The sequence below is a fragment of the Mchenga conophoros genome, linkage group LG22 (assembly GCF_057382185.1).
Source record: "Mchenga conophoros isolate Kocher_MC1m ecotype Shallow Benthic linkage group LG22, M_conophoros_male_GT1.1, whole genome shotgun sequence".
NCBI classification, from domain to species: domain Eukaryota; kingdom Metazoa; phylum Chordata; class Actinopteri; order Cichliformes; family Cichlidae; genus Mchenga; species Mchenga conophoros.
The window spans coordinates 20,073,429-20,100,836 of record NC_140546.1 but is presented as its reverse complement, the minus strand read 5'-3'; the positions used below and the strand labels follow the sequence as shown (position 1 = coordinate 20,100,836).

The window sequence follows — 27,408 nt, the reverse complement described above, 5'->3', positions numbered from 1 at the left end:
ACGTCGGAGCAGTATGCATCACGTGATAGAGCGGCTGTGGCATGCGGGACCTGTCGGTGGTCTGGATAGCATGTGGAGCTTCACTAGCAACCCAGCATTTCATCTCCGACAAAGTTATCCCCGAGAGAAGTAAAGCAAGTGTGTAAGTCCATCTCTGAATGTAAAGCATTCCTGCGTTAAGCTTAACAAGCGACTGCCTCTCCTGCTGCTACTTCAATCATAAAACTGCTTAATGATCAGCTGATCGGCTTTTCTGTTGCGAGTCCGTCTCTTTTGTTTGTTTTTGGCCCACTTTGCACCAGAAAGAGGAAACCAGCGGCTGAACAACAGCAGCACGTTTAAGCTTGATAAGCTGTTGTTAGAATGTATTTAATATTAGTTTCTACTCGAGGATCTTTTTCTACGTAGCTGACGGCTGGTAACTGTGCAGGGGCGGATCTAGCAAAGTTTAGCCAGGGGGGCCGATAGGGCATTAACAGGGAAAGGGGGGCACAAAAACATACTTTTCTTTCTTATTCTCATTTAAAATGTCGAGCTTTTAATAAATAATTATCTGACACCCAAAGTTTTAATTTGATGTAAAATGAATAGAAGTCAATTACTGTATATAGTAACTATTAAGTCTAATATATATACCCTAGTAAGCTATAGTACTTTTTCCTTTGGGAAGGTACCATCTGTGCAGTCTGCAATTTTGTTGAAGAAAGATGTTGAATCTATTTAATATTTCTTGAAAAATAATTGATTTCTGTGCATTTTTTTTCACACTGCATCAAATTAAGGTTGATTACGTCGATTAAGCATCATGAGGTGGAGTGTGAGGGGTGGTTCCCTATTTTTTATTTATTTATTTTTGTTGCTGGGAATTGGAACCCTATTAGTTAGGTTGCTTAATATTTACGCTAAGTACTCTTTAAAATACCAGAATAGGGAGGATGGTGTAGGTTTAAGTTTATTAGATTGATCAGTATTGCTGAACTATGAAACATTTTTTTTGCATACAGGTATAACAGAATAGCTTTAGTGTAGTTGTTGTTTTAAACTTGAGTATGAACTTATACAAAATGCAGCAAGATATTTAAAAAAACAGTTTTGTTGATTAAAAAACACTATATCGGATTCATATCGGTATCGGCAGATATCCAAATTTATGATATCGGTATCGGACATTAAAAAGTGGTATCGTGCCATCTCTAGTTTTAACAACAACAAACAATGCTTGTTAAAGCTGGCTTTAAGGAGATGTCCACACAGGACGGCTACAAGGCACAATCCCGCCCTCCGTTTGGCAAATCCGAACACGCCGCCATCTTCGTCATGCCAAAATACAAACAAAGGCTGAAACAGGAAGTTCCGGTTCAGAGGAAGATCGCGCGCTGGACTGATCAATTGGTGGCCGCGTTAAAGGACGCACTCGATGACGCAGACTGGGGCATGTTCAGAAACAGCTCCGATGATGATGTCAATGTGTTTACAGAAGCGGTTGTGGGATTCATCGGGAAACGAGCGGATGATACCGTGGAGACAAAGACTATCACAACGTTTCCCAACCAGAAGCCGTGGATGGATAAAACCATCCGCGACGCTCTGAGATCCCGCACCGCTGCCTACAACACGGGACTCACGACGGGGGACATGGACCCGTACAAAGCCACGTCATATAACGTGCGGAGGGCGGTGAAAGAGGCGAAGTAGCGCTACGGGAGGAAACTAGAGTCACAACTCCAACAGAGTGACTCTAGGAGCCTGTGGCGGGGACTAAGGACAATAACGGACTATAAAGCACCAACAACCGGTATGACGAATGCGGCCGTGACTCTGGCAGACGAGCTGAACACTTTCTATGCTCGCTTCGAGGCTGCAGCTAAGGACTCCAACAATGCTAGTGCTAGCGGCGCTAACGGCTGCGGACAGGAAGATACTGCCAGCACCGGAAACGTGCTCGTCATCTCCGAGCATGAAGTAAGGAGAGCCTTTATGAGAGTGAACACCAGGAAAGCAGCAGGACCAGACGGCATCCCAGGTCGTATCCTCAGAGACTGTGCATACCAGCTAGCTCCTGTGTTCACTGAGATATTCAACATCTCTTTATCTCAGTCGGTGATCCCCACATGCTTCAAAGAGTCCATCATTGTTCCTGTCCCGAAGAAACCCCACCCTGCTTCTCTCAATGACTATCGCCTTGTAGCCCTCACCTCAGTAGTGATGAAGTGCTTTGAACGCCTGGTCAGAGACTTCATCATTTCTTCACTACCAGACACACTGGACCCACTACAGTTCGCTTACCGTCCAAATCGTTCCACAGACGATGCCATCTCTCATGTCCTCCACACATCACTCACTCACTTGGACACTAGAAGGGGGAATTATGTTAAAATGCTCTTCATAGACTACAGCTCTGCATTTAACACCATAATTCCCTCCACACTCACCACCAAGCTGGAGCATCTGGGACTCAGCTCATCTATGTGTCAGTGGATCTCCAACTTCCTAACTGGCAGACCACAGGCAGTAAGGATGGGCGGACATGTCTCAGCCTCCACCACTCTCAGCACTGGAGCCCCCCAGGGGTGTGTTCTGAGCCCCCTGCTGTAGTCTCTGTACACATATGACTGTGTGGCCACTACCAGCTCCACCACCATCATCAAGTTTGCTGACGACACCGTCGTGGTGGGCCTGATCTCTGATAACAACGAGACGGCCTACCTGAAGGAGATTAGGAATCTGGAGAACTGGTGCCAGAGGAACAACCTCCTTCTAAACGTCAGTAAGACAAAGGAGCTGATAGTGGACTTCAGCACTAAGCAGGAGAGGAACTACCAAACCCCTGTCATCAACGAGTGCCCAGTGGAGAGAGTGGACAGCTTCAAATACCTCGGAGTTCACATCACACAGGACCTGTCATGGTCCTGTCACATCAACACCGTGGTGAAAAAGGCCCGTCAGCGTCTCTACCACCTCAGACGCTTGAGAGACTTCCAACTGCCCTCCAAGGTGCTCAGGAACTTTTACTCGTGCACCATAGAGAGCATCCTGGCGGGAAACATCTTAACCTGGTTCGGGAACAGCACCATGCAGGACAGACGAGCTCTACAGAGGGTTGTGCGATCAGCTGAGCGCACCATCCGTTCCGAGCTCCCTGACCTGCACTCAATCTACAGCAGGCAGTGCTGGACCAAGGCCAGGAAGATCGTGAAGGACCTCAGCCATCCCAACAATGGACTGTTCTGTCTGTTGAGGTCAGGAAAGCGATTCCGCTCCCTAAAGACCAACACAGAGAGACTGAGGAGGAGCTTCTTCCCGCAGGCGATACGGTCTCTCAATCACACCACCACACAGTACTGACCCACACATATAGTTCTTACACACACACTGGACATTCTGGACATTGTTTTCACTTCATCACTTAAATCACTTTAAGCATATTTGCACTGCACAAGACATAATGTGGATTGCACAACACTGGTCACTATATTCTTCATTTCCAGTTAATACTTGTACAGCTGCTGTTATTGTGTGTGTATATATATATATTTATTTATATTTCTTCATACATTCTTATATAGTTCTATACTGCGTATTGTGTATTTTGTTGTACAGTTATTTTATTTTCAACTTTAATTTATATATTTTATCTTATTCTTTCCCAGTTAAATTTACCCTTCATTCTAATTTGTGTTGTACAGTTATTTCATTTTTTATATTTTATATTCTTATATTTTATTCCTTCCTAGCAGTGTTGGTCAAGTTACTTGAGGCAAGTAATCAGTAACTAATTACTGATTACTTCCCCAAAAAGTAATCCCGTTACTTTACTGATTACTTATTTTCAAAAGTAATTAATTACTTAGTTACTTAGTTACTTTTTAAAAACACGATTTACAACCTGAATAGGTGATAAAGCGATAGATCTTTCAGCCCAATTCTACTTTTTCTGCATAATCCATCATACAAAATGTAATCAAATGGAAAAGTCTCTTTTTTTTAACTTGTTTTATCAGTTTTAATCTTTTAACTTTATGCATCAAGCAAAAATTTAATTATATGCAACATTCTGATTTGAATAAATTAGTTTAACATTTAAACCTATTTTCTACACATTCCAGCACATGAAATAAAATATTTTTTGTGTTTACACTCACTCTTTCAAATAGATGCAAGTAAAACACAGCAGAAAATAAATAAAGACTCAGCGGTCCTGTTGCTCTATTTTCACCTGTAAAGCAGGACTGTGGTAGGCGGAGGTTTACTCTGGTGCAGGTGTGCCGCGGTCAGTTGAAGAATCCGCGAGTTTCTCTGTGAGTTTCCCATTACGTGGTAGCGCACTCGGTGCTTGCTTGGAAGTTTAGGGGGTTTTTTTCGTTGTAAAAAGTTTTCCTCCCACGCACAACGGACACTAATGTTTTTGTCAATTTTATGGAGTCAAACTCAAAATAAGGTCAGTACTTTCACGCTTTAAACGCTGCACGCTCATACTCTCTCCCACAATTGATATATGATCCACTGTTGATCTGCACACAGCTGTTGCCACTAACAGCGCACTCGCTTACGTCACTGTCATGAGACATTCTCGCAAAAAAATCACGGTTTTAGTAACGCAGTAACGCAGCGTTCCTACGGGAAAGTAACGGTAATCTAATTACCGATTTTGCAATAGTAATCCCTTACTTTACTCGTTATTTGAAAAAAGTAATCAGATTACAGTAACGTGTTACTGCCCATCTCTGCTTCCTAGTTAAATTTACACTTTTTAATTTCCATCCATCCATCCATCTTCATCCGCTTGGTCCGGGGCCGGGTCGCAGGGGCAGCAGCCTAAGCAAAGAGGCCCAGACCTCCCTCTCCCCAGCCACCTCCTCCAGCTTATCCGGGGGAATACCAAGGCGTTCCCAGGCCAGCTGAGAGATATAATCTCTCCAGCGTGTCCTGGGTCTGCCCCGGGGCCTCCTCCCGGTGGGACATGCCTGGAACACCTCACCCAGGAGGCGCCCAGGGGGCATCCTTGTCAGATGCCCGAACCACCTCAGCTGGCTCCTTTCGATGTGGAGCAGCAGCTGCTCTACTCTGAGCCCCTCCCGGATGGCCGAACTTCTTACCCTATCTCTAAGGGAGAGGCCAGCCACCCTTCGGAGGAAGCTCATTTCTGCCGCTTGTATCCGCGATCTCGTTCTTTCGGTCACTACCCACAGCTCGTGGCCATAGGTGAGGGTAGGGACGTAGATCGACCGGTAAATTGAGAGCTTCGCTTTTACACTCAGCTCCCTCTTCACCATGACGGACCGGTGCAGCGTCCGCATTACTGCAGCTGCAGCCCCAATCCGTCTGTCGATCTCCGGCTCCCTTCTCCCATCACTCGCGAACAAGACCCCGAGATACTTGAACTCCTCCACTTGGGGCAGGAACTCATCCCCGACCCGGAGTGGGCACTCCACCCTTTTCCGGCTGAGAACCATGGCCTCGGATTTGGAGGTGCTGATCCTCATTCCCGCTGCTTCACACTCGGCTGCGAACCGTTCCAGTGCGAGCTGGAGGCCCTCACCCGATGAAGCCAACAGAACCACATCATCTGCAAAAATCAGAGATGAGATTCTGAGGCCACCAAAGTGAAAGCCCTCCGCCACTTGGCTGCGCCTAGAAATCCTGTCCATAAAAATTATGAACAGAACCGGAGACAAAGGGCAGCCCTGGCGGAGCCCATCACCCACCAGGAACGAGTCCGACTTATTGCCGGCAATGCGAACCAAGCTCTTGCAACAGTTGTATAGGGATCGAATGGCCCGTAGCAATGGGCCAGACACCCCATATTCCCGCAACACCTCCCACAGGACACCCCGAGGGACACGGTCGAATGCCTTCTCCAAGTCCACAAAACACATGTAGACTGGTTGGGCAAACTCCCATGCACCCTCAAGTATCCTGGAGAGGATAAAGAGCTGGTCCAGTGTTCCGCGACCAGGACGAAAACTGCATTGTTCCTCCTGTATCCGAGGTTCGACTAACGGACGAACTCTCCTTTCCAGCACCCTGGCATAGACTTTCCCAGGGAGGCTGAGGAGTGTGATCCCCCTGTAGTTGGAACACACCCTCCGGTCCCCTTTCTTAAAGATGGGGACCACCACCCCGGTCTGCCAGTCCACAGGTACTGCCCCTGATCTCCACGCAACATTGCAGAGGCGTGTCAACCAGGACAGCCCTACAACGTCCAGAGCCTTCAGGAACTCGGGGCGGACCTCATCAACACCAGGGGCTCTGCCACCAAGGAGTTGTTTAACTGCCTCAGTGACCTCGCCCCCGGAAATTGGCGGGTCATTCCCCTCATCCCCAGACTCTGCTTCCTCCTCGGAAGACGTGTCAGTGGGATTAAGGAGGTCCTCGAAGTATTCCTTCCACCGCCTGACAATTTTCTCAGTCGACGTCAGCAGCGCTCTGCCAGCACTATACACAGTGCAGGTAGAGCACCGCTTTCCCCTCCTGAGACGTCTGACGGTTTGCCAGAATCTCTTCGAGGCAGTCCGAAAGTCTTTTTCCATGGCCTCTCCGAACTCCTCCCACACCCGAGTTTTTGCTTCAGCCACTGCCCGAGCCGCATTCCGCTTGGCCTGTCGATACCTGTCGGCTGCCTCCGGAGTCCCACAGGCTAACCAAGCCCGATAGGACTCCTTCTTCAGCCTGGTGGCTCCCTTCACCTCTGGTGTCCACCATTTGGTTCGGGGATTACCACCACGGCAGGCACCAACCACCTTGCGGCCGCAGCTCAATGCAGCAGCTTCGGCAATGGAGACGCTGAACATGGTCCATTCGGACTCAATGTCCCCAGTCTCCCTCGGAATGCTGTTGAAGCTCTGCCGGAGGTGTGCATTGAAGATCTCGCGGACTGGGGCCTCTGATAGACGTTCCCAGTACACCCTCACTACGCGTTTAGGTGCACCAGGTCTGTCCAGCGTCTTCCCCCGCCACCCGATCCAACTCACCACCAGGTGGTGATCAGTTGACAGCTCAGCCCCTCTCTTTACCCGAGTGTCCAGAACATATGGTCGCAGATCTGCTGATACGATTACAAAATCGATCATCAACCTACGACCTAGAGCGTCCTGGTGCCACGTGCACTTATGGACACTCTTATGTTCGAACAGGGTGTTCGTTATGGCCAAACTGTGATTAGCACAGAAGTCCAATAACAGAGCACCGCTCGGGTTCAGATCAGGGAGGCCGTTCCTCCCAATCACGCCCCTCCAGGTCTCGCTGTCGTTACCCACGTGAGCATTGAAGTCTCCCAGCAGGACAACAGAGTCTCCAGGTGGAGCACCCTCCAGCACCCCCCCCCCCCCCCCCCCAGGGACTCTAAGAAGGCTGGGTACTCTGAACTGCCACTCGGCGCATAAGCGCAGATGACAGTCAGGACCCGTTCCCCGACCCTAAGGCGCAGGGAACAAACCCTCTCGTCCACCGGGAAAAACCCCAACGTACCGGCAGCAAGCCGAGGGGATATTAGGATACCCACCCCAGCCCGCCGCCTCTCACCAGGGGCAACTCCAGACTGAGACAGAGTCCAGCCCCTCTCCAGGAGACTGGTTCCAGAGCCCAAGCCATGTGTAGAGGTGAGCCCGACTATATCTAGCCGGTACCTCTCAACCTCACGCACTAACTCAGGCTCCTTCCCCACCAGAGAGGTGACATTCCATGTCCCTATTGCCAGTCTTGGCAGCCGGGGGTCAGTCCTCCAGGGCCTCCGCTCCTGGCCGCCACTCGGCACACAATGCACCCGACCCCTATGGCGCCTCCTGCGGGTGGTGGGCCTGCGGGAGGATGGGCCCATGTCTCCTCTTCGGGCTGTGCCCGGCCGGGCCCCATGGACTAAGGCCCGGCCACCAGACGCTCGCCCTCGGGCACCCTCCCCGGGCCTGGCTCCAGGGCGGGGCCCCGGTAACCCTATCCCGGGCAGGGTAAACTGTTCCCTCGGTGTCCTTTTCATAAGGGTCTTATGAATCGCTCTTTGTCTGGTCCCTCACCCAGGGCCAATTTGCCATGGAAGACCCTACCAGGGGGCAAAAGCCCCCAGACAACATAGCCCCTGGGATCCCTGTGACACACAAACCCCTCCACCACGATAAGGTAGCGATTCAAGGATTCAACTTTTTAATTTTTCATATTTATTTCCTATCTTATTCATAGCCCTTTCCTTTTTTTTTTTCTTTAGGTCACGAGCAGTTGTCTAAGCATTTCACTACATATCGTACTGTGTATGACTGTGTACGTGACAAAAAAAAATTTGAATTTGAAACGATTTTCTCTTTGTGATGCTGACAATCAGTCACTAATGGATACTCCAGGCTCTGATCGTCTAGGTAACCCTCTGATGGAGTTATCACCGTGCAATGTGTCAAGCAGTGGCATTTCACGCTCACTGGCAGCTGCTTCAGAGAAAAGTTTAACTTCACACCGGCAGCTGTGATTTCACCCGTTAAAGTCGCCTAATGTCGTTGACTTTTTGTCTGTGGCCGCCACGCCACTGAAAATATTGCTTCCTGCGTGGACGCCCCTTTAGGCTTGCCGCTGTAATGAAATAACACAACTCTGAATTCTCTGGGCAGGAATTAACATATTTATTACACCGTAAAGAACAACAATACCAGAATTATACTGCAAAGTTTCACAGACTGACAGACCATAGTTTACAGCCCAAAAAAAGAAAAGAATTAAAATTAAGAAACAAAAAAAAGAAATAAAATCAACAAGAAACCACAGTTCTGACATAGTAGACTGGAAAGCTCTCTAGAGGACACTGACAGTAAGCGATGGAAAGACCGCTTAGCGTCAGCCTACCACTAACCTGTGGTTTTCATGTCTTAATTAAGTATTGCACAACAACTTCAAATTATTTGAGCTCTGTTTTTTTTCACAATAAATTTTCTCAAGAGAATGGAAAAACCCTCCCACCCCTGAAGTTCAACTCCTTCCCCCCCAAATTAATGCTACGGCCTTGCTGTTTGCTGTCGGCCCCTCCATTTCCCTATTGTTTCATGTTAAGTAGGAAATTTAAATAACGTTTCCCCCCATTGTGAAAAACAGGCATGCCTAAACTCATAGCCTCAATTTTTTTTTCTTTTCCAAGATTGACCTTTTGTATATCCCCCAGCTGACAAATCGACAAGCACTTCTGCATGTCTTAACAACAGAGAAAAAAAACAATATAAAAAGAGGAGAAAAGGCGGTGGGGAAACAGGGAAGAAAAAAGAGCAAGAGAAACATTTCTTATCTGTGACCTTAGCTTGTGCCGTCGAGATGGGAATCGACAACACTTTTCTTTAAAATTAGCACAATTTTCTCAAATCTGTTCAAACAATTCAAACTCTTGATGTACTCTAGAAATGCCACAGGCATAAAGGAACATAACAAAAGTTTTTTTTTCTGTTTTTTTTTTCTCATTTCTATTTAGGTTTCATTTATTTATGAGGTCTGCATTGTTACCAAGTAGTGATATGGTTTTGCAGCTGTATGAGCTTCGACTTTGGGTTTTATATTTTCCTGTTCTCTTGTGCCCATTTGGTTTCGACTAGACCAGTATCAGCGCCGTGACTGATGCTCTTATCGTGCTGTAAGAGGTAGAGTGAGACTTGTTTGCCACCGAGGAATTTGTAGCAAAACACACATAGAGGAGGGAAAAAAAATAAAATAAAATAACAATAACGCTTCTCAAAGCATCATTGAATGATCGTGTTTCCTAACTTTTTTTTCTCTTTTTTTTCTTTTTAAACCCAGATTTTGCCCTGAAAATTATGAACACATACATTATTTGTTGTATACCTTTAAATACACTAGTGTTAAAACAGCTTGGCTGTTTCTTCACAGCTTCTGAGAATTCGCTAGTAGGGTGTCAGACACCTTTTTGGATTGTTTAACCCTTTAAAGTCAAGAATGCAAGTGTATGTTGTAGTTAGACAAGGAGGGAGAGATGAGGAAGTACAGAGGGAGCAAACTGCCCCGAAACCTTTGTGGGCCTCCACTTGTTCCTTGAGGTCAGAATTTGTAACGCGCTTCTGTGTAGCACCAAGGTGTTTGGGGTGAGTGTCGGGGTAAGTGCTCTCTTACTGCGATTGAGAGGTTTGTCTGATTTACGCTAAAGGTTTTCGACAAAATTGCGATGGATTAACCCAAATGATATAAATAAATAAATACAGTACAATGGCGTTGGTGTGAAAGCCCAGTCTCACATTTACCTCTGCGAATCAAAAACTTAACTGCTTAAAGCTGAAATGGGCACTGAATCTGACAGTTGTGTAATGAAAAAATGTGTAAAAAAAAAAAGAAAAAAGGAAAGAAATCTCGAGAATCGCTTCAAAAATGGTTTCAGAAGTTGCGTTTGTGTCACATTAGCTATTATTGCTGCAGTTAAAGTGTATCTCCGCTCTGCACGCTCATCGGGGTCAATTCACACCTTCTTATTCCACAATGTGAGACGAGTGCTCGTGGTTTCCAGAATACGGTAAAGATAAATGAATCCTTTTTCTTTTTGTTCATGGAAATATGAACAAAAGCTGGAGAAACGAATGCCTGAATGTCTGAGTGGACAAACCTCTTTTCAAAAATCGTTTAAATCAGGATTTTGGTCCTTGGTGTCAGTCTTTGGCTGTTTTTGGTGTTTTTATGTTTAACTCTTGTGTTAATACTGCGTGTTACCTGGTGCTTTGCAGTGTTAAAGCTGTCAATCGGAGTCTACACCTCTGCATTTGGAAAGTTAGTTTGTTAGAATATTTTTTTTGTATTGTTTTTTAAAAATTATTATTATAATTTTTTTGGTTGTTTTTTCAGTTTTTTCTAAAAAATAACAAATATTTAACAAACGTTCAGTAATGTGCATGCACTGTTGTAACTATTTAAACAACAACAACGGAAAAAAAAGACGTAATGGCTGCTCTTCTTAGCACGCAGAGTAAAAAAAAACAAAACTGAAAAAAAGAGAAAAAGAAAAACGGAATGGGTTTGGTGGTTTACGTTTTTCCATCTCCTCCCATCCAGAGAAAGTGAGAATAGAAGATGCTAATACTACATACAAAATGACTTGATGAGTTATGGCTCTATACCGACAACACAAGTATGCTGAAAAGAAGCATGCCGAGATAACCTCTGTGACAGTGCAAATACATTTATGTATGTCCCTTTTACAAAACATTTAGGTTAGCATTCCGCGCAACATGCTAGTTCTCAGAAAAGATCTGGGTCGGACTCAAGTAGCAGCTCTGAGATATAGCTTGTGTCTTTTCTTGAGGACGTAGGGAAGGAAAACTTATAGAACTACAAGGAATCTACCACTTATACACAGAATAGAAAAGAAGCAGCTTGGGGAAGAAAAAAAAGAAAAGATAACACTTCTTTTTTTTTTTTTTATCTCTTTTTGCACCAGCTAGAGAGAAAGAGTTATGAAGGACTTAGAGTTGTGACTGGTTGAAGTACTATGCATTGTCACAATTGTCCAACACATATACAATAAATAACCATTGGTGACACCACAGGACAGAAGTCTTAAACACCATGACATCTACAGAAAACGAGTAAGAATGTGAAGAAAGATGAAAAATGTTGTCAGAGTCGAGATAGGAGGGGAGGTTGTCTGGGGCGAGTCTATGTTTCCCGAGCCTGCTGTCGAGGTCATTTGACAGTCTTGCCAGTGGGTTGATGACTTCACTTCCTGTTTGAGAGCGTCTGTGACCCACCGAGCGATCGAGTTGTATTTGGTCCGTCCTCCAAGTGTGCAAGGTTTTTGTATCTTATCCAAGAATTCTTCCTTTTACATCAGAGAAATGGATTTGTATTTCCCAGACCACTGACCTGGATATTATTACAAGTGAGAGGGAAATAACATCAGTTGAACAGCTGGCAATCTGCTGCACATCTGCCCGTTTCGTGGCGGTCTGTGGGCCGGAGATTCAGTCCATCCCCTCTCCCCTCTCCAGGCAGCGAACATGCTTATTCATCCTTTTGTGTGTCTTTCAGGATTTTTAAATCTAATATCTCTCTTATCCCAAAGTTTTCTCTGAGACAGTTACATTCCCCGTGATATGCTGTTTGATAAATGTCTGAGGTTGACTAGTCTCGTGTACAGGAAGGAAATAACCACTGACTCCAGGATGAAAAATAAAAACGTTTGAAAAGGGCAGGTCAGATATACTTGTCTTGAGTTCACGGCTATCTCTGATCAGTCTCTTCATATTTACAGGGGAAAATAAGATAAGCTACAATGACGACAACTTTAACAACAACAGGTACAAGGACAAACAGTCAACAAGAATAGCAAGTGTAACAGTAAAAGAATGTCAACTTTTAAATTCATTCATTCAAAACAAAGAATATCTTTGTGTTTCTTTAAAGTCATGGCAAGTCAATATGACCTGATTATGGACTTCCTCCTTCTATGACTACGCTGCAAGATAGAAGTATTGCCGTCTCATTCTAGTATCTAAGCATCTTTGCAGGGCAATGTAGACAGCCACGGTAGTTGTCGGGTTGTGGGCTGGCTGTTACACCTGGGAAGCCTTTGCCTCCTACCTCTGTGTGAGTTTCTTAGCGTGGTGTGCCGTCAAGGGCAGAGGAGGACGGGGTGCTAGGGGTGGATGAGCGAGGGGTGGCAGCAGGGGGGGTAGCAGCCGGACTCCCGGTCCCGCTGCTTGGGGTGCAAGCGGAGGAGCTGATGGGAGCGGGGGTCTCTGAACCCGGAACCCCTCCCTGCTGCTGGCTGGCCTGCTGCTGCTGCTGAGCCTGCAGGGTCTGACCGCACACATGGTGATGCTTCTCCCAGTCTTTATGCTGGCAGAAGGAGCCGCAGTAGCGTGCCGTGTTGCAGCCGCTGCATGTCTCACTGGCCTTGCGTCCGCAGTTCCAGCAGCTCTGACGGACAGAAAGAGACAAAGTCAAATAACTCCAAAAAGTAGCAGTCAGACAAAAACCAATTTGTAATGGTTTAATGCTCTTTTCACATGAAAATCTAGTCACACATTGTAACCAAAAGTAAAGAAAATTCCACATTAAACTGGGAACTGGCAAATACAACATGAAGATTAGCAGCAGAAAGTGGTACACCACACAGGATACCATGAAAGAAGCCTCTACTTCTATGCTTGGCGCTTAAGCCTGACCCAAACCACAGACAGATAAAAAAAAAATCTCTTGTTACACTTAGGGCCACTTATATATCTTGGAAACCGCAAGGAGAGCATGTCAGGGCGCCTGCATAGCCAGAGGAAAGAGGAGAACAAAGTTATAAACAACCTCTGAAAGTTCTCCTCTGGGGCGCTTCTCTGTTACAAACATCGCTCCTGCAATTAATGTCAGATGAACGGCAGAGTTCCCTCTCAGTTAAATGATTAAACTTTCAGGTCTCTAATGGAGATTACCAAATGCTTTTACTTATTTCCTCTCAGCTCAAATGGTAGCACCCTTCCAAGCACTGTAAAGTAGCTACTCGGGGGGTAATAGGTGCTTGATTATCCTTGCCTTACTTCATTTTGCTCTTCCATATGCACTAACACATAAGGGGTGGATAATCAGGTTTTACAAAAATGTGCACTATGTAATATTTTTTCTAAAATAGTAATAAAAAACCCACAGCATCTGTATAATCCACCACAGCTTGCATCAAAAGCCAGACACAAAAAGACGATAATGACACTGATGATGAAAGACTGAGAATGTGTACATTCGCTTCTACCTCGCTGGAATCCTCCTGCTGGTTGATTATGGAGAGCGCCTCTTCGGCTGCCTGGCGCTTGGCTTCGGCCACTGTTCGCTCCATCTTGGCCCGCTCGCTGCTGATCATTTCGTGAGCCTTGCGCTCGGCCTCTGACACGGCTTTCTGCAGCTCTGACATGGCCTGCCGCTTCACCTCATTCACAGCCTCTTCTGGAAAGAGTGTGGAGACAGAGGAAGTCAAGCCTCCCGTACCTGCAATGTAGCGCGTGCATTTTTCACTGGACTGTATTTTCAGTACGAGTACACCATCGTTTTTTAAACAGGAATAACATACTCGCTGCTGCTGATTCCAAATTGCTATATGCCATTCTAAACAACCCTTTAGCATATTCACAGTCTCATTGTGCTTGTTTGTGTCTCTGTCAGGTTTTCGTTCTGCTCTCCAGTCGTTCATCCCATCTACTTCAGGAGAGAGCAGTGCTGAGTCTGAAGTTGCTGTCTGCTTCTGGCTAGAAGCTTTTTTTTTTTCCTGTTATGCTTTCAGTCAGATGCTCAGCTTCTGAGGCAGCAAGACAGGCAACTGCAAGAGACCCATAAGGGCTGACTCCACAGCAATATCTCAAAATGTGGCAACAGCAGAGACTGCAACTCACTCCCACTTTAACAACCAATGGGAGTCTGCAAAACATCTCAGTAGAAAAGCTCTCTTGCGCTCTCTCCTAGCTAAAGCGCGTTCAATGAGCTGCAGGCTGAGCTCGTCTTGATGTGTGTTTAAGTCCGCAGCGCGTGCTAAACTCAACTGCACACAAATGTTTTCGCTACTCAGCTCTCCTGCTGTCTGTATTTATTCATGGGAGAATCAAACAAAGCAACAAATTACAACAAAAAAAAAATATTTCTCCAACTACAGATGAATTCAATTACTCCATCAGTCCAAACATGCATGTTTTAAATGCACACTATGTCTAAACTTGCATCACTGTTTTAACACATCTAGAAGATGCAAACTAGAAAACAAAATCTGCAATGGATTATTTCACACGGCAAAGAAAACTACTTTAACTATTCATGTTTATTTTATATTTCAAGGCCAACTTTCAGCTTAGAATATTTAATATTAGTATTTTATCATTTATTTAATATCTGACAAGATTTAAGAGCACATCAAGTCTAAATGTTGTAGGCTGACAGGATAACGGGGACACTCGTCAGCTGATTTAATTAAACTATTACGATTTCGTTCAAACACTGATTAATTTCTTTTTAAGAACCTTTTAAATGTCTAAATAGGCATATTTACATCAGTGTGTGACATATTAATGTAAAGTTCAATGTTCCTGGAAGATCTTGATCTTATATATTATAATTTGGAAAAGAATATCCCGAGGATATTCTCACGAGAACACGAGCTGATTAATCGCAGGTAATCACTCACAAAACGTGCTTTTCAGCCGGAGCAATATGTTATTTTATCCTTGTTTTGAGGAATGAATAACCTTCCGCGTGGGTGTTAAGCGGTGGAATTCCTACAGAACGTCAAAGCAAAAGGAGGGCTTTTTTGTTTGCTCCCATCAAGCCTGTAACTTGACTAATTATGTATGCAAATCAGGCAATTTATATTTAAATTATGCATTTCCATTGTGATCCCAGAGGCCCATGTGGTGAGGGGAAGTGGGAAACCGGTAGGACACCGTGCAAGGTGCTTGAATATTTATCACCAACTGTAAACATTTTGCCCATTTCAAACAGACGTATTCGCCGCTGCACTCCATTGTGTTAAAAATCCTATTTTGCAATCCTCCCCGGGTCACATTTAAATCAGTCTCTCCTAAGCCAGAATATGAATGAAATGGATAACGGAAAATACTGAGGATAAGGCAAATAGAGTGAAAAGTAAGAGGCCCCTTTTATCTGACAGACAAAAGATAAAATACAGCTTTATGCCTGACAAATATGCTTCACTTTCTTAGTACATATTACACCGGCGTTAAAAATGTAAAATCTGTTTTCGATATCAGACCGACTGCATGCTTTTATAAAGACAGAAACATTTTCTCTCCACTGTGATTGAGGCGAGTTTTTAAACCAGGGTGCTTTTGTCTTTAACCTACTATGCTGCTTGAAGTCATGGAAATTGCCCCGGTGCCTTGTGATATATGCCTTGTGCATGGAATTGTGATTACACACCAAATGCCTTAGATGGAAGATCGAGCTGGTGAGGGGAAAGAGAGTACTGGAGAGGAGGCAGAGTCCCGATGGTGATACTCAATTCAATTTAAATGCATATTACTTGTTCTGAGTATCTCACACATCATGCTTGGTCAAGCAAGGGGACAATTTCTTTTCTCCAGGGGGTTTAAAAGGCAGATATACTGTATCACTGGTGGAGAATACAAAATCTCAAAGAGTGAACCCTCAGGTTTTCAGAGTGATAACAGTGACACAATGCTGTTTGTATAAGCTATAAAAAATGAATGCAAGTGCTGATTTTACTCGGGTTATTAAAACATTAAGGAGTTTCTAAACTGTTAAGTAGGATAGCTGCAGTGTCTCTCATTAAGGGGATAAAAAAAGTGCCAAAAGCAAATTGAAACCAAATCTTGCCACTTTTGACAGGAGACCACTGGGCCAGCTGTAAAAGCTCCTTATGTCCCTTATTTGACTGCAATAAAATCCTTGTAAGGCCTGACATCATATTCTGAGTGTGCAGTGCGTAGTGATGAAACTTCCTACAGAATCAGATATAGATAACCTGACTTTAATGCAAATCTAGCAAGGTTTTGTGTTGCAGACAATAGACTACACTGGGATGAAAAGGGGAGAGAGCAGGTTTAAAGGAGCCTTTCTCGTTCATCTACCTAAACATGGCCTCGAGTTCCATAAAGCATAAAGCCTTCAGACAGATTAGGGGAAAAATAGAGGAACTGTGTTTACGTGCACTGATCAGAGGCATGGGAGTGCTGCTCACCAGCTTTTTTCCAGATCTCTTCAGGGACGTAGCCAGAGACAGGCCGGTGCAGGAGCTCCCGGTGAATTTCTGGAAAGACACAAACATACAGACGTGGTAACCAGAGATCCATCAATGGCATAGTACACAAAACTGTGTGTGTGTGTGTTAACATTTTGGCTTTTTTTCTATGTTCCAAAGGACTTTTTGAGACCAGTGCAATGAAACTGACTTATTATCAGCCAGTGTACACATATTTAATGTAAAAATAGGGGGCCTAGATTTGAACTCTGGGGGACTCCACACGCAATATTATTAATTCATAAAATACAACAAAGATCTTACAGCTAATAATAATTAATTTTGGACTCATTTTAGATTTGAGCTTCTTTAATAGTGGTTTAAAAACTTCCGAGCCTTAAGCCTCGGATATATTCCATTGCAGACAGGGACAGCTGGAGACCCAACAGTCATTTCTGTTTTACTTCTTTGAAGTCTCCTGGCTGGGCACATGCCTAGTTGGCACATTGTCATATAAATTCTCCACAGATAAGTCTGTGTGGTCACAAAAACAGGCAGGCACATGGAGGTCTGCACAAACCCTCTCAGAAGGTTGCAGAGTATAATCCTTGCTTTAAGAGACCTAACAGACTGCAAGGTAATGCACATCAGCTGACACCTTTAGAGTCTGTATTTAATATAGATACCTTTAAAGAACAATTAAAGTTGCACAGATTACACCAAAAAACTGAAAATCAGTAGTCTTAAAAGATGAACAACAAGCTTAAAACCGGCAGACATGCATATTAATTATAATTTAACAATAATACTTCGGGCATGTAAGTGAATCCATACCTGAAGTTGTGTTTTCTTGTGCTGCAGGGCTCTGCTGCCTTGACTGCCCGCTAACAGCGCCTTTCTTCTGCTCCTCGGCATCGCTGTATCGTCGGATCCAGTAGTTGAGCTCCTCACGGTCAGCCTCCTGGCACCGCCGCAGTACCGTCAGTGAGCGCCTTGTTTTTTCCACCATGTCCATGATGCAGTTGAGCAGCTGGAGGTGACAGGGAGCAGACACAGCGCTGAGTTTACACATAGACAGGATGAATGGGCTGGTTTGAATTCAAAGAAGGTGTCTTTGTCAAGGGTAGGGTTCGTCACATACATGTAATTTCAAACATCGTTTTGACTGAGCTCATAAAGAAACTTAAAAGCATCCAAACTTTAATAAAGACTCGCCACAAGATCTGCTAGATAACAATTTCATACGAACTGATACTCAGAGAACTTACAAAGACAAAACTGTAGAGTATAGTAATAAAATTGTTATTACTTTTCTTACATGGTCAAGGTGCTTCCACTCCTCAGCCCATTCTCTGTCTGTCAGCCTGTGGTCAATCACTTCCTCCTGCCTGGTACCTGCATGCATACCTGCAAGAATGAAAGATAGACAGATAAGCAAACAGCAACTCAGCATGACACAATCAATTACTCCATCAAGCCTTTGCTCCCCTTTTCATTTGAATTCAGTTTGGCACTCTTTCTCTATTCATTTCTTTTCCCTGCTCCCACACTTCCCCTTTTCTCTGCTATCTCCATTTCGCTCTCCCACCCCGAGGGCAGGACTCAGATGACTGAGCTTCTCCTCCAGTAAACATCCATCACAAGGTGAGACATGCTAAATGTGTCTCCTATTTTTAAAATAGAGCCCAAGTCATTATCACAGCTTCATCAAGGCCAGCTTTATGCAAAAAGAAAAAAGGATCTAATATGATGATCTCACATCTAAATGTGCGTCTGCGGAGTGTTAATGTATCTCACTTTTTATGACGTCTGTGGCTTCTGAGTCTCACTGATTATAATGATAATCTGATTGATTATTGTAATAGTTATTCATCTCAGTGGACTATAAAGATATGAGAAACCGGTGAAATGTATGTAAAGTGATCTTGTGCTCTGAGATATACAGTCGTGTACACAAATGTAATCCTCAGTATCCTCACCAATGGGCCTTGCTCTCTCCCGGATCTCTCGGTGATTAGACGCCGGGTGTCTGTAGGTGTCGCGGTAGTGATGGGCAATGGCCATGTCGTCTAGCCTGTAGTGCTGTGGAGGGAGTGGGCCTGGGTGAGGCAGACCATTGGGTTGGTAGGAGAGTCCATTGGATGGGCTGAAACGCTGGGCAGGACTTATAGTGCAGGGCCGTTTGCTGGGGTGAACGTCCGGATGCAGAGCGCTGTCTCGTTCAAAGCCGTTCTCTTTGGTTCTGAGTGGAGATGCAGACAAATGAGTAATGTGGCTGTCGTTGTTGCTTAGACTCTTTCAAACAGTGACGTGGGATAATTTCCTTATTTAATAAGGTCGTAATTTTTTTCTTAGTTTCTTTTTTTTTTTTTTAAGTACCGGCAGCATTTTTCACTTGTTTTAATATTTTAGACAGAATACAGGGCCAAAGCTGGCATAAATCTTTGCTGTTATTACCAAGCTCGAACAATTTCTAGTGACAGCTCTGCAGATAACAAAAGGCTTCCTGAGGTGCATTGGATTGGGAAAAAAGGAAATAAAAGAGAGGAGAGCGGACGACACGGGAACAAATCAGTGTGATATTTACATCACACCTATTTTGTAAAAATAAGTGATACAAAATGTGTTTGTTACAGTTATTTCATACAAGAGCCAGACCTGAAGCATATCAGTACAACAACTGGTCCGCCCCCTTGTGCTGTTGGAAATATTTGAGTCCAACCTACCAGACAAAGCACTTGCAATGAAAGGCTACTTTTCCTGGATTCCTTTTGGAATTTTTTTATTGAAAACATGTCTATTCACAGACACACACACAAATAAGCCTGAATGTGTGTGCTCGCATGCTTGCATACATACTCACACAAGTAGTTTTCAGGGGATCAGGTGGATTTTTGTTAGCCTGCTTCCAAAGATTAATGTGGCCAGGTGTGTTATTGTGTGAGCACGCTCTCACACGTGTGCTCTGTATGCCTTTTTGTGTGTGTTCTCACTTTTGTCACTTCACAGTTACAACTTGCCAACCTCCCCCGCTATCTGCAGTCCACCAGTTTCCTCTCTCTCTCTCTGTCTGCCTCTCTCCTCTCCGTTCCCATCTCCCTCTCCCTCTCTCTCTCTCTCCGATGAACAGATTGAACTTCTTAATGAGCTGTTTTTATGGGCTCCTAATGCTCATCCACAGCTCTCCATATGCTCTTTCCCTTGCATCCGTCCATCTCTCCGTCTCCCTCGACTCATCCATCCACCCCCACCCCCCCACTCTTTTCTGCCCAGCCTTGCTACTGCAACAATATTTATATCTACAGGCACTAAAGTATACGCCTGTGAACACATTTACAGTCACCTGTGCAATACCCCAGTGTGCACGCCCTGTTAAACGATACACACGTGGTAATTTGCGCGCTTATTTTTGAATACAGTTACAATTTTCTTTACGGTGATGCGATTAAAAGGCACCAATTTATATTTTTAATATGTTTATTTAACTTTAAATTTGAAACAATGCAGGAATATTATTTACTGACTAGATTTCTTTTGGAAGGAAGAAATAGCCTGTTGTGTATGATTATGCTGTATGCCACAGATGGAATTAATATTCTGGAAATGCACTAAAATGTAATGTGCACAGAGGCATTGCTATTAGAGTACGATCATCAGTAATACTGTACTCTCAGACGATATTTAAATACTGGCTTTTTGAGCATACACAGTATCTAAGGCTATATTCTAATTTTCCTGGTCTGTTTTCTGCAGGCGATGGTATTAATCAGAATGCATTGATAGTGCATTGTTGTCTGTAATTAAGAATTCTCATTCAAATTCCAATATTCTGACACAGGCTCCAATAAGTGCAGAGCAGGGTAAGCAGAAACCAGAGGTGCTTAGCCAGCCATATTGGTGCTGGAGCCTCATCTGTATGTGTTATCAGCCCATCTCCCTAGGCACACACACGTTCACGCAGAGACACACACACACACACACATACACCACACGCACGTACACACAAAGCACGCTCACACGTTCACACTGGATCCAGAATCGTGCACAAACACAGACACACGCATTCACACAAAGACTGCGTTTTCACACTGAATACAGATGCCTACTCCCCCCCCACCTTCCGCATATTCCCTCTCACATTTATACGCGCACCTTTTCTACTAAGCTCACTCCCCTATGCACCAGACGCCCTGCAAATGTGCAGGTATTACAGAAAAAGTCTGCATAGCCGAGTGTTTGGGGAAAAGAGAGGTGAGAATTATTAATATCACATTCAGCATTTTTGTCCCTCAGCAAATATAAAATGTACATTTCCGTCTCCCCTGCCTGCATTAAAAATTCTGACCCCCGGGGATTTTATTTCACAAAACAATACATACATTGTAGTCTGCAGCTCCCACATCAGATATATGTTCACAAACTCCAGTGCAAAAAAAACCCAGTTCTGTATGGGTCTGTGCATGTCTAATAGACTTTGCTGCAGGCTTGTTAGCCTCTGTTATTCTGATTAGAGAAGAGTGTAAAGCCAAACTCTAGATTTATAGTCTGATCTTATGGTTTGTTCATATCGCAGCTCTATCACCTCAAATTTGTTTTACTGGGGCAGCAAATGAGCTACATTCTTGAACATGCACTTACACACACCATTGGTCTGGATAGATTTTTTCTGTGCCAGACAGAGAGGAAGATAGCTTTTCCCCCCCTTTTTTTACGGCGCTGTGTGTTTCTGGATGGAACGTCTCAGTGCTTGTCCATTAGAGCAAGCAACATTGAGTCATTACCAAAGTCCGTGACAGCAAACGGATGTAATGATTTGGCTGGGGTGGGGGGAGTTGAAGTGATGTGGAGACTCGTACAAACACAGGCACACACTTTGTACTTACACACCCGAGCAAGCGTGGAAATAACTTTATAAGTTTGGAATCAAAAACACACAAATCGGAGGGCTTCATACACATTCAGTGACACATCTATTCATGCTTTTCATTACGGCACAGCTGTCTTCCGTCTTTTTTCCCTGCGTATGTGTGCCTGGGTGTAGCCAGGTCTACTTTTCCCATCTCATGTTCTCCTCAGTTCTGGCCCATTAAGAGCAGAAGCCAGGAGCTGAGCTGTCCAACGGAGCACATCATGAGACCCGGTGGCGCACTGGCAGACGCTTCCCGTACATACATTTGCACATGACACTATTGCCTTGCGTTAGCTCAGCTTGTGTCTGTGGAGTAATGCAGGGGCGCATGGGGATGCAGGCATCCTCAAAGGGATTTATGCATGAGCTCAAACAATAGAGGGTAAAAAAAAGTTTCATCCCAGGAGCTGGTAAATGTATAAGCTCTACCCACAAATTCCAGCTATCCTCTAAGAATTCCAACCCAAATCAAGATTTATTAAACACTTAAAATGATGAAATAGTAATATTTGAGAGTGATGTTCTGGTTTTATGAGTCACCCACCTGTCTGGTGTCCTCCTTTTGCCGTTCTCATTCACATCCAGCAAGAGCTCTGAGGAGTCTACTGGGGAGGTGGTGCTGGTGTCCAGGAGTAGCTGCTCATGCTGGGCCAGGTACTGAGCCGGGTTCTGCTTGGCCAGCCTGGCACAGTGCAGCAGCTCCCTCTGAAGGAGCGGCAGGTTGGCCTGCGGGAGGAAACAACACTTGATTATTACGGGAAATTCACAAGAATGCTGATGACTGTTTCCTGAGAGCTCAAAGGAGGTACAAGAATGTGAGGAATGCGTGCCTTTCAGCCTCACAACATTTATAAAGACATTTTCAGGTAAGTCTCCTTTGGTGAACAATCATTCAGACTGTGAGCTGGTTACTGTTTACTAAAACTTCTTATCTCTGAAACACAATATTGAAACTTTGGAGGTGCAAAAAGTGATAAAAATGTACTAAAAGTAATAAAAGTGGCACTTATGACTTACAGAAACACTATGCTCTGCTCTGAGTGCTTTACGTTGTAACAAAGGTAAATGTAATCATATTAATGCTCAGGAAATGTAGACAACACACAGTCCTACCACCCGACATGTTACCATCCCACACAAAGAACTGAATCACACATAAAAGCCAATGTCTTATAAGATTTTTATTCCAAATACCACTTTATTGTAAGAAGAGATCCATTTCTCCCATACCATCTCACCCCTCTTTGCTCATTATTCCTGAACCACCGCAGCTTTCTGAGACCCAGAGTGCATTAGCGGCCGTAAAGTCTCTCTGTGGCATAAAATTTTAAAAAACACAGCAGCTATTTTCAAACTCTTTGGCATACTGTAACAAGGGGGTCTACTTTCTTGTGTGGAGTTACGGGGCCATGCAGGTATGCGAACATCGACTTCAAAGACATCTGATGGCGTGCATTATGAGGCAAGAAGATGAAAGTGTTGCGTCAAGCAGGCTTAGAATGAGAGTGGGGGCTATTTTGGCGAGGCACATCACAAGAGCCTTTGGAGAGGCCATCTTTGCAAGTTTTAGGTCCGTTAATCTTTGCTTTGTCCTCACTATCATAATCTCTCTCGCAAGTCTCCTGCTTCTTTTGTGGTTCCTTTCCTTTTTGTTTTTTTTTGTTGTAATCTTCCTCACAGTCTTCACTCCTTTGTTCTTCTGTTTCCTGCAGCTGCACACAGAAGTAACACTACCTGAACTGGGCCATGTTTTGTTTAGTAGTATTAATGTTGTAATCACATGAAAATCTCTCTCTAGTAATTGGCTGCAGTAAGAGAAATGCCAGCCGCTGGCCTTCGCTTTACCTGCCCGAGTTAATGGTCCGTTAATAGTTTATGATCATAATTACCCTCTGGAAAAAGGAAAAAAAAAAGAGAGAGAGAGCATAAAATAAATTGCTTTGACCCTGGTGAACTCATCTTATATTAATTAGAGGTCATCCTAATTGCCAGAGGAGATGTGGGATACATTAACAAAAAGACTGAGTCAAGAAATGCAGACCACTGAAGAGACTGGATCATTTTTCATATGATAAAGTGCGGCGATTTGCTTCCGCATACTTATGTTAACCAACATCTGCACTTGTACCAAAAAAAAGGGGGGGAAAAGGCACATTTCAAGTAATGTTCAGCAGCCACAGCTAAATTCTACTTGGGGTGATTTATTGTTCAAATACTGCTTTTGTCATTTTGTCAAACGGTGCCAAAAAACAATTCAGAATATGCCACATTTAGGATGTGCTGCACTTCATCAACTTTCTGTTCTCTCTGTATAATTTGCAGTTGGAAGAGAAAGGTGACTTCGTTTTTTGCATGTCTATTTTGCCCTATTTCAATTATTTTCTATCGCAACAGACTCTCTCCTTCTCCTTCACTCTCATACACACACACACACACACACACACACACACACACACACACACACACACACACACACACACACACACACACACACACACACACACACACACAGCTGTATGTGTTTATTCCCCCGTCTCGCAGCACTACTTACACTTGAATCTGACGCAAGAAAAAGAGCGAACTTTAAAAAATGGCACAACTTTAAGTGGAAGGCTGAGACGCATTCATATCTTTTAAGAATCGTGTGGCCCGCATCTCGCCAGCACATCACGTCACAGCCATTGTGTGGTTTATGATTGCCTCCTTCCAGTAAAGAATCCCAACCAATTTGCGGTTTAGCATTAAGAGAAAAGGAAAAAAGAGTTGAGTGAATTCGAGAGGGGGTGGGTAGTTGGTGGGATTGACTCGGTATAACATTAGCGTAATGAAAAACCTTGAGCCCTGACATGCATTGTTGCAGCTGTGCTTCGACGCACCTATAAAAGCTCCCCCACACCTCCAGTTGCTCTCTGCTACCATATGGTAGCTGGCATTAAAGGCCCCGCAGTGGGAAGACACTAAAATTAGACTGGGGAGAAAGAGAGGGGCTGAGAAGGAGCGATGGAGGAAAAAAAAAGAGAGTTGCATCTTTGATTCCGCAGCCATCCCAGTGATACAATAACCATCTGGCGAGGAGAGGAAAAGGGAAGGAGGGACTGGAGGATGGATGGATGGAGAACAGTAGATAAACAGAGAAACGAAAGGGATAAGGACAGAAGGAGGCAGAGGGAGAAAAAAAATCTTTCACAAGAAGCGAAAGAAAATGAAGAAAACTTAAGGGCAAGGGAGTGATGTAGGAAAGAGAGGGGGTGGATACAAAGCTCCTGTTTGTATCGTTAACAAAGAGTAATGGCAGTTCTAGTGGGACCAATTTCTGCTGCCCATAACCACGCTGACCCTTGGTGGATAACATAAACTTGTGAATGTCAGTTGACACATGCACACATCTGCAAATGCAGATGTGAGTGCACCATGTAAAGTGAGAGGCTATTGTGTTGGGAAAAGATGCCGCCTGTGTTTTCAAAAGTAACATTTACCCATCTGTCACTCAGAATCTCTATTAATTCAAGTTTTTTTTTTCTTTTTTTAGATATATCTAACCTTTATAAGGCAGAATCTGTAGAGAAATTACCAGATTTTTGGTACCGCAACCTATGGTCTGATGATGATTTAGTTTTTTATTTGCTTTTTAAAAAAAAACTGAATAGAAAAAGCTGATTTGCATTCATAAACAATGCCCAGACGGGAAGTTTTGATCCGGATATCCGCTGGCTACATTGGAAGCACTGAAATATTCACCATTGTCCCCAGAGATTAGTCATGAGACAATAGCGGATGGGTTCCCAGATTGCTCAGTTACAAATAGCAGAGAGTCCATAAGAAAGACTGATGCAAATCAAGAAGAAGACTGGAGAAGAAAACAGGAAAAAAATGGAGCTTTTTACCTTTACAGAGGTGTGCAAAAGAACAAAAAATGAGTGATGCGTTAAATATTACACCCGTCGCTGCTCTCCATCTTTCAGTAGCTCACTGATATTGATCTCCACTTCACCTGGACCCATTACATGGTCTAACCTTCTGCTGCTCAGTATAAACCTCAGTCTCATTTGTCATCCGTGACTATCATAACAAATCACGCTACTGCCCCCAGTCTCAGCCCCTAGTTTAGCCTTCAGAATATGCACCAAAAAGCACTACATGCACCTATCTCACACAAACCACACATTAAATAAACATTATTCCCTTTGTGGATACAAATAGAAATAATTTCATCTCCTTCACTTTTATCTTCCACACTGTGATAGATATGAGAGATATGCTGTTGTGACTGAGGGAAGGGCACAGATGCTTAAGAAAGTGTTCTTTCCTCTAGTAACATACCATGTTAATGGTTGAAATGCAGCTTAGTGGGAATAAGGGAAATAATGACAAAAACAAGCCAAAGACCAATATGAAGATGAGGAGGACATAAATAGATACGTTGTCCTTGGGGATAAAACCACAGTCATTCTGTTTCAGTATATTCACTGTGTTTATCTTTAAAAAACAACAACTTCTTTCCATCCAAACACTCTTATAAGAAAAAATTCTGCCTTGTGTCAGCGTTTTGCACTATATAGACAGACTGAGCAAAAGAAAAGAAGAAAACCCTGAAAGCTTCTCGTCAACAGCAGAGAAAGTGAGTAAGAAGCAAGAAATAAACAAGTGAGGGATGGATGAAAGACGGGATAAAAGTGCAAAAAAGAAGAGAGACTCAAAAAAGAAAGAAAAGAAAAAAAAAGAGCAACAACAGGGATAAATATCGTGAACATAAGTATGCACATCTGGAATCTGTGCTGGCTAAATGCTTTCCAGATTTCATTGATCAAACAAACAGGCGGGCAACCTTCTTGTTGTAAACGTGTACTGAAATGCCTCTACCTTCAGAAAGGGTATGACAAAAGGTCGCAGAGGGAAGTTGGTGGCTTCTTGCAGCTTGGAGTGAAATTCTTCGATGGTCAGAGTGGAATTCTGGAGAAGAGAGAGACACAAAAAACAAACACATGAATCCATGTGGAAGGCATTAAGTGATAATATTACTTATTGGAAGCTAAGCTATATCCTGGCCTGGACTGAGCATTTTGGGTTTTGTAATAGGAAGCATATGGGCAGGCCACAGCGAAAAAGAGCCACAGAAAACAAAGGCACACATCTCCTTCCATCAGAAACAAACGCACATACAGGAGTCACATCATCCAAACACATCCTGCACGAAGGACAAATGTGTCTGATTAAAAAGGCTTTTGTACGAACGCTGATGGAGTTTATCATACGTGAGATACAGGCTCATTTAAAAACAGTTATCTCTGTATTTATTTAATCATTTAAGTATAGTTGCTTGTGGCTTTCCACTCTATTTTCACATTACCACATGTCCGCTCGTGAATTATAATCAGAAGCTGAAACACAATGAGGATTTTCTATATCTGGAAGACATCGGGGACATGGATAATAATGCACTGCATTTAATAATTTATGCTAATCAAACTAATTATGGGGTATTCACACAACTTTTCTGTTGTACATGTGTGCATGGCAAGCATTCTTTTCTGGATCAATGTTTTATCATTTATGTACAACTCTCTCTCTTTTTTTTTACTGATCACAGAGAAGAATAACCAAAATACATTTCAGCAGCAGGAGATTGTGAAGAAAAACAGTGTGTGCATGTGTGTGCACTTTTATTGAGCATGTGTGCTTTTTTTTCCTGTAATAGTGCAAATGTGGAGATGGTTTAAGTGTCTGAAGCAGTGGGGGGGTCGGTCAAAAAGTGGGTTACGCATTGCAACTTGTCAACTTTAGCACCCAAATAAAGTCTAGTTGCTGAAAACTACATCAGTGTCTGACAAGACAGTGTCACTATTTTTAA

The 27,408-nt window shown here is 43.8% G+C and overlaps 1 protein-coding gene across 4 annotated transcripts in view; it reads right to left on the bottom strand.

The window, feature by feature from the left end:
• Positions 1 to 8,579: 8,579 nt before the first annotated feature.
• Positions 8,580 to 27,408, bottom strand: part of runx1t1 (RUNX1 partner transcriptional co-repressor 1) — a 56,579-nt gene continuing 37,750 nt past the window's right edge. The window contains exons 4-11 of one of the 4 annotated variants that reach the window (XM_085261789.1): positions 26,421 to 26,510; positions 22,105 to 22,286; positions 18,631 to 18,893; positions 17,961 to 18,058; positions 17,486 to 17,681; positions 16,652 to 16,720; positions 13,703 to 13,935; positions 8,580 to 12,882 (exon numbers count right to left, since the gene is read on the bottom strand). In XM_085261789.1, the coding sequence (XP_085117915.1) occupies positions 12,559 to 12,882; positions 13,703 to 13,935; positions 16,652 to 16,720; positions 17,486 to 17,681; positions 17,961 to 18,058; positions 18,631 to 18,893; positions 22,105 to 22,286; positions 26,421 to 26,510 (1,455 nt within the window). In that variant the 3' untranslated portion in view covers positions 8,580 to 12,558. The remainder of the gene's footprint in view (positions 12,883 to 13,702; positions 13,936 to 16,651; positions 16,721 to 17,485; positions 17,682 to 17,960; positions 18,059 to 18,630; positions 18,894 to 22,104; positions 22,287 to 26,420; positions 26,511 to 27,408) is intronic. The other 3 variants (XM_085261791.1, XM_085261790.1, XM_085261792.1) reach the window with 3 other exon arrangements.